This window comes from Tupaia chinensis, unplaced genomic scaffold, assembly GCF_000334495.1.
Source record: "Tupaia chinensis unplaced genomic scaffold, TupChi_1.0 Scaffold000099_1, whole genome shotgun sequence".
NCBI lineage: Eukaryota > Metazoa > Chordata > Mammalia > Scandentia > Tupaiidae > Tupaia > Tupaia belangeri.
Window position 1 is genome coordinate 5,753,900 of NW_006159563.1, and position 7,652 is coordinate 5,761,551.

The following is a 7,652-nucleotide window of genomic DNA, read 5'->3' on the forward strand; positions in this document are numbered from 1 at the left end:
CCGGAGGAGGGCCTGGCCTCCGCCCAGGCGATCCCGCGGCCCAGGTTGTCCGCTGGACTCAGAGCAGGTGCCTGAGCCGGCGCCCTGGGCCTCGGCCTCGGCCTCGCCATGCTCTGCCGGGGCGCACGGCGATTGCGGACCCTCCCGCTGTGGAGCTCCCCGCCGCGGGGCTCCTCTGGAGGCCCGCGCTCCCTCTGCAGCCAGGACGGGTGAGTGAGATCCCGCCTGCGCGGAGGCCAGCACGCGGGTCGGCGGCCCAGGAGCTGAGCGGGTAGGGGAGCTAGGCTCTGAAGCTGCCTCCAGGCTTAGGAGAGAAATGGACATTGGGATTTCTGCTTGAAATCTCTATTAATTACTAACAGAAACAGTTTCAAAAACTTCCCAGCGCAGCCTCTCCTGCCTCCATCCCTTCGCCAGGTTCACAATGTGGAGAGTGGCCCCCTATCTACCCAGAGATGGTCTATCGGAGGCGATGGCAGGCTTGCGTATGTTCTTCCTTGCCTCACAATTTCACGTTGTAATTGCTTTTTACGATGATAAATATGTCTTGGAGATGGTTCCATATCAGCACATAGTAATTTGTCTTATGTGATTTGCCAGAGGGGGAGTGAGCCTGTCAGAGAGAGAGACAGAGACAGAGAGAGAGAGAGAGAGCAAAACCCCCCCTCAGCGGGGCGTGGTCACCTGCAGTCCCTGCCCCTCCATTTCTGTGTCTCAGTGACTCTGAGCAGGTAGGCCCACTCGTTTGGGATTCAGTTTGCGTGTGTCACGTGGGATCTTGCTCCGTTGAGCCCTGTGCTATGAGGGCAGGAACCCTTACCTTACTCGTTGTATAAGCTGCATAGTTTTTCATTCTGTTAATATTCCACAATATAATTAAGTAGGCTATTCATTTAGATTATTTCCATTTGTTCGTTATTGCAAATAATGTGCGTGTGAAAATTCTTATGTATATATTTTGGAGTACATATGGGAGCCTATAGAATCAAGTTTTTAAAGTGAAATTGTTAGGGAAAGGATTCTCTTCTTCTGAAATATTAAGAACAGCGACAAATTCCCCTCCAAATGGGTGGTGAGAGTTCGCATAGCCCGTGTCAGTGCGCGTCTGTTCTCCACATCCTCCTCAATTCCGAGAGAGTAGCACTTTTTAAATTTTTTTAATCTCTGCTAAATCTGATAGGTGGAAATGGGATTTTCCTGTTTTTACTGGTCTGTACTTAGATCTGAGCAATGCTGAGCAGCTTCGGACTTCCGTACGTTAGTACATTAGGTTATTGGTGGCTGCCAGGTCAGGCTTCTGCTGAGCATCACTCAGCATTGTTAAGAGTTGACTTATCTTGGTATAAACTTTGCCCTGAAATTCTGAAATTAGAAACTACCTGCTTTTGTGTTTCATCCATCCATCCTCTCATTAAGAAATATTTACTGGGTGTCTATGACGTGCTGGGCTTGTCCCTGATGCTGAAAATACAATAGCCGCCAAGTCACTATTTCTGCTTGAGTGTTAATGTCCTCATCTATAAAATAGGGATACTGGTATTAGCTCATGGGACCACTGCAAATATTAAGTAAAAGAATGTTTGTGGAAGTGCTTTGTAAACGGTAGAGCATCGCAAAAGTATTACAATAATGATACTTTTCTATTCTATGCAAATAGATAAATAAACTTGAGTTGAGTTTTTAAAAACCTGATTAGAAGGAGCCAGCAGATGGCAAAGCGGTTACGTCGCTGAACATCCACATGGCAGACCAGGATTAGAGTCCCTGACCTGGAGGCTTGAAAATCATGTGGGTTGTACACATGCCCGAGATCCCAGGAGGAGAATGGAGGAAAAGGGATTGCTGCATGGCCACCTCCACTGGGGGGTGATTTCTCACTTTTCCTCTTGCTGTCTCTGACTCTCTCTCACCTGCAAGCATTCATGCTCTGAGGCAAAAACTCCTTAAAAAAAGAAAATAAAGAACCTGAATAGGCAAATAAAATGAAAAATTCATGACTACCGAAAAATGTATTATGCTGTATTAATTTAGCAATGCATAGTTCTATATTGAAAAATCATAAGTCAAATTATTTAATTCCTTTTTTTAAGATTTTGCCAGAGTACACGCGAACTTGCTAGAGAGAGACAGAGAGGTATATGTAGAGACAAAGCATCACTCACTGAGGTGTAGTCATGCTGCAATTTTTTCTACTCCATTTCTTCATCTTGTTGGAATTGCGGGCACGAGCGCACACTTACCTGGATTACTTTTCAAGTCACCAGGCCTGGAACGTGAACCATGCAGTTGGCCATATGAGATTCAGCTACCTTAACCACCACAGGCCACAGGGTCAGCCATTCTGTAAACTTTTTTTTTTTTGGGGGGGGAGGTTTTTGGTATAGGGCACGTGCACTCACCAAAAAGACAGAGAGAGACAGAGAGACAGAAAGCAAGAAATCACCCCCTGGTGGGGGGCGGGCATGCTGCAATCCCTTCTCCTCCATTCTTCTCTTGGGATCTTGGGCACGCATGCACACGTGCCTGGTGTGAGTTTAAGCCACCAGGTCCAGGACTCGAACCATAGTCGATTACATGAGAGTCCAGAGACATAGCCATTATGCCAACTGCTGGTCCTGCCATTCTGTCAACTTTTTGCAGTTGCTCATGTTTTGGTGCAAAAATATGTTGAAATCCATGTATAGTTTTTTCATAATATACATTTTCCATGAGTTTTTTGGACTCCCTATAAACTCATACTTTAATTTCATTTTTCCATGAATTTTTTAAAGCCCCTAAAAATAAATGTTCCAAAAACCATGGGACCATGTCAAAAGGACATAGAAATCCACTTAAAGACCTCTTGTGGAGGATCAGCAGATGGCGCAGTGGTTAGGTCGCTGGACTCCCACACGACCAACCACGGTTTCAGTCCTGTACCCAGTGGCTTGAAAATCATGCTGGGCATATGTGTGCCCAAGATCCCAGGAGGAGAATGAGTGGAAAACGTGTATCCTCAGGCAAAAAAACTCTATTTAAGAAAAAAAAAAAAGGCCTCTTACTGGTCAAAAAATCTGGGACAATTTGGCCTTAAAATAAATTATGAGGGGCCAACAGGTGGCGTGGTGGTTAAGGCAGTGGACTGCCACATAGTCAAACATGATTTGAGTCCCAGATCTGATGGCTTGCTTTCTCACTCTCCCTCTCTCTGTCCATCCTGGTGAATTAATGTTAGTAATAATAATAATAATAGTAATAATAAGTAATCTTAAATAATTATTTTAAAAGTAAAAATAAATATGAACACTAATGGATGATAACTCACTGAATGTAATAAATATCCATAAGTTCATATTAATATCAGCAACAAAAAGGGGTAAAAGAATAGAACTTCTAATAGAATGCCAACTAATAAGTATAATAGGAATGATAGAGTTAGGTACTAATCAATAGATGCTAAAACCACTTAATAAAAGTTTGATATAGAAAGGATATTTATGTGGTCTCATAATGTAACCCTACATTATTACATATAGTTGCAAATGAGAGAAGTAGTAACTTTTCTGGCTAAATCTGACAGATACCACCTCAAGGAAGTCACAGACATAAACACCATTAATGATGGGTCAAAGCAACATCAAGTGCTTCCTGATCATGTGCACTGGGAAGGACACAGTAGCCCTTCAGTGATATTCTTGCCAAAAGTGTGTCAGCTGTATCTCACCCTGAGGAGACACTAGACAAACTCAGAGTAAGATGTGTTCTATAAAATAACTGGCTAGAGAACAGCAGTTAGCGTAATGGCTATGTCACTGGACTCCCATGTAGTCAACCACGGTTCGAGTCCCAGATGAGGTGGCTTAAAACTCACGCCGGGCGCATATGTGTGCATGCCCAAGATCCTGAGAGGAGAATGGAGGCGAAGGGATTGCAGCGTGGCCATCCCCCCCGGGGGGGGGTGATTTCTTGCTTTCTATCTCTCTGTCTGTCTCTGTCTGTCTGGTGAGTGCACATGCCCTATAGCAAAAACCTCTCAAAAAACAAAAAAACCAAAAAACAAAAAACAAAAAATAACAGTTCTGCTTTAGGGACCAGCAGTTAGAGTAATGGCTATGTCACTGGATTCCCACGTAGTCGACGGTGGTTCGCGTGTCGGACCTGGTGGCTTAAACTCATGCCGGGCGCGTGTGGGTGTGTGCCCAAGATCCCAAGAGGAGAATGGAAGAGAAGGGATTGTGGCGTGGCCATCCCTCTGGGTGGTGATTTCTTGCTTTCTGTCTCCCTGTCTCTCTCTCTCTGTCTGGCGAGCGCACGTGCCCTGTAGCCAAAACCTCTTCACAAAAAGAAAAGAAAGGAAAAGATTTGGCTAGGGGCCAGCAGGTGGCGTGGTGTTTGAGGCACTGGACCCCCACATGGCTAACCATGGTTCAAGTTCCAGACCCAGTGGCCTGAAAATAACTAAATGTTTAAAAGAAAATTGGCTAGTATTCTTTAAAAATGCAAAGAAATTCTAAGGAACCATCCTAAATTAAAGGAAACTATTAGTAAAAAGAAGTTTTGGGGTTTGATCCCAGGCCAGAAAAAATATACACACATTATTTGGAAAATTAACTGAATTTAATATGAATTAAAGATCAGATCATACTGGGGCCAGCAGGGGGTGTGGTGGTTGAGACACTGGACTCGTACATGGGCAACCGTGACTCAAGTTCCGGTCCTGGTGACTTGCTTTCTCACTCTCCTCTCTTTCTCTCTCTCTCTCTGGTGAGAACACATGCCCTATAGAAAAAATTTAATAATGATAAATAGAATAGAATAAATAACAAAAAAGATTAGATAATACTATAAATGGAATAAAATAAATAAGAAGATTAGATAATACTACTGTGTCAATGTAAAATTTCTTGATATTGATAAATGTACTGTCCTTATATAAGAGAATATATTTTTTCTTAGGAAACCAGCACAGGACTATTGGGAAGTAAATGTCCTGATTCACGCGGTTCACGTCCCAGACCCGGTGGCTTAAACTCATGCCGGGCGCGTGTGTGTGCGTGCCCAAGATCCCGAGAGGAGAATGGAGGAGAAGGGATTGCGGCGTGGTCATCCCCCCTGGGGGGTGATTTCTCGCTTTCTGTCTCTCTGTCTCTCTCTGTCTGTCTGGCGAGCGCACACACCCTATAGGGAAAACCTCTCCAAAAAAAGAAAAAAAAAAAAAAAAAGAAATGGATTAGTGACTAGGAAAGAAAAAATAGTAAGAATGGGCATATGAGTCAAACCTGCCAGGGATGTGGTGGTTAAGATGGTTAGATCCCACATGGTCAACTGTACAATTTGAGTCCTGGACCCAGTGGCTTGGAAAACACTCTGGACACGTGTGTGCATGTCAAAATCCCAAGAAGAGAATGGAGGAGAAGGGATTGTGGTGTGGCCAATCACCCTAGGGGGTGCTTTCTCACTTTCTCTTTTACTCTCTCTCTCTCTGTTTCTCTCCTGTGAGCACATGCACTCTATAAGCAACTTTTTTTTTTAAGTATGTCAATCATTAATATCGTCCACAGTATTTATTGAGTATTGTTTTAGGTGCTTAGCATATGACAATTATCCACTAGACCAAAAGAGAGCAGAGGGAGCTCTCCCTGGGGAGCCCCTCTAGTGGGACCTTCCTCCACATTCTGGCCTCTGTGGCCTTACAGTGCCCTGGACTTGCCTTGTTCTTTCCTGCCACATAACTCTCCCCACAACCTGGGATGTTCTTTCCTCCTCACCTTGTGTTTAGTTCTTCATCATCTTTCAGATCCCGAATGAGCACCTTCTTGCATGTACATTCTCACAGGGATCTTTATCCGTCCTTCACAGCAACTTCCACCGCTGTAATTTCCACACTTGTGTTGTTTGATTAATCTCTCTCCCCTCTGCTATATTGTAAGCTTTAGAGAGTAGAGATAATGTCTTTTTAGGCTCGTTATCGCTATGTAATATAGTGCCCGCATCATGGCAGGAGCTCAGGAATACATGATGAATGAATTAGGGAAGTACGAATGAATGAAATGTATGTGTCAAAAGTATAACCTATGCTAATACTAACAACTCCCCCTACATGGATAAGAACTACCCTTACTAGGACTGCATTTTATTGAAGACTTATGCAGAAAAAAGGATGGTCAGTAGAGGGTCAAGAGTAAATCATTACAGAACAGCAGGTGGCATGGTGTTTAAGGTGCTGAACTCCCACATGGGTGACTCCAGTTCAAGTCCCAGACCTGGCAGCTTGAAAATCACACTGGGCACATGTGCATGCATGCCTAAATCCCCAGAGAGAGAATGGAGAAGGGATTGTGACCATCTCCCTGGGGAGTGATTTCTCACTTTCTTTCTCACTGTGTCTCTCTGGTGAACACACATGCTCTATGGCAAAAACCTAACAACAACAACAGCAAGAGTGAACCATCACAATTTCAAACGCATTCATTTGACACACAAACTAAATGTGGACGTGGACACTGCAGGGGCCAAGGATCGGTGATGGACAAGACATTGCCTCTGCCTTGAGAAAGCTCACGATCTGGCTGGGAAGACGGTTGTACAAACAAATACGGCAAACCACCGAGCAACAATTAAAATGAACAAAGCATGTGTACAATAGGAGGCAGGCCACTGAGAAAGAGCTTAACTCTGGCTCTCCTCAGGCTGGAAAACCTGGAAGGAGGGAGTTATCCAAGATATACAGGCACTAACCTTTATGACGACTATGGTTTTTCATGGAGTAAAATGGTTATAAGTGTTCTTTAAATAGACTGAGAAAAAATTATTCTTTAGATTCTTTGGGAAAAAAAAAGACACTTGTTCATTTCTTTAGCTATATTAGTTACCTACAACAAACCAGGCTCAAATGCCTCCCTCTTCCTCTCCTAATCAGTTGTCTAAATCAGGGTTAGCTGTGCAAATCTCATCGTCACGAGGTGTTAAGTACCAGAGAAATGGGTAAGGGGAATCATCAGTCAGACCAGCACTATAGCTACTGTAGCTGAGTAAAGTTAACCATTGTTAAAAACATTCTCTTTCAGAGGGCAGAAACCACCCTTACCTGCAGAAACACAGTGGAAAGACAGGGCAGAGACAGTGATAATTGGAGGCGGCTGTGTTGGCGTGAGTCTGGCTTATCATCTGGCCAGAGCGGGGATGAAAGATGTGGTCCTCTTGGAGAAATCGGAGCTCACGGCTGGATCTACCTGGCACGCAGTAAGCAAAGCCCCCTGCAACCCACATACGTTCCAAGTCACGCAGAGTGCAGGCGTTTCCTTCCCTGTCACAACTCACCCCTGCGAGCTCCGTAGAGGGAGTTCCCTCCCCACAGAGACAGAAAGTGCAATCGCAGTTTAGCTGGTGTGCAGTGATCAGTATGTAGAAGGTCTTGATCTCAAACCTAGGGCTTCTGGATCCCAATCTTGCCTTGGCCATTTGCTACCTGTGTGACGCCTGACAAGTTACTTACGTTTCGATTTTCTGTTATGTAAAATGGAAATATTCATAGCACATACTTAAGAAGGTTGTGATGGAGACTGAGTTAATATGTGGGAAGTTATCATACACATGGAGAGTGTCTAATAACAAATGTTAGCTTTGGCCCAACCTTTATGGCTAAAATGGACTGCAGTGCTGGGAGGCCACCC

The 7,652-nt window shown here is 44.2% G+C and overlaps 1 protein-coding gene across 2 annotated transcripts in view; it reads left to right on the forward strand.

Moving 5' to 3' along the window:
* Positions 1-7,652, forward strand: part of DMGDH (dimethylglycine dehydrogenase) — a 67,919-nt gene that overhangs the window by 320 nt on the left and 59,947 nt on the right. Inside the window, exons 1-2 of one of the 2 annotated variants that reach the window (XM_006143524.3) lie at positions 83-209; positions 7,047-7,221. In XM_006143524.3, the coding sequence (XP_006143586.1) occupies positions 109-209; positions 7,047-7,221 (276 nt within the window). In that variant the 5' untranslated portion in view covers positions 83-108. Of the gene's footprint in view, positions 1-82; positions 210-7,046; positions 7,222-7,652 lie in introns of those variants that run through there. The other variant, XM_027769957.1, reaches the window with a different exon arrangement.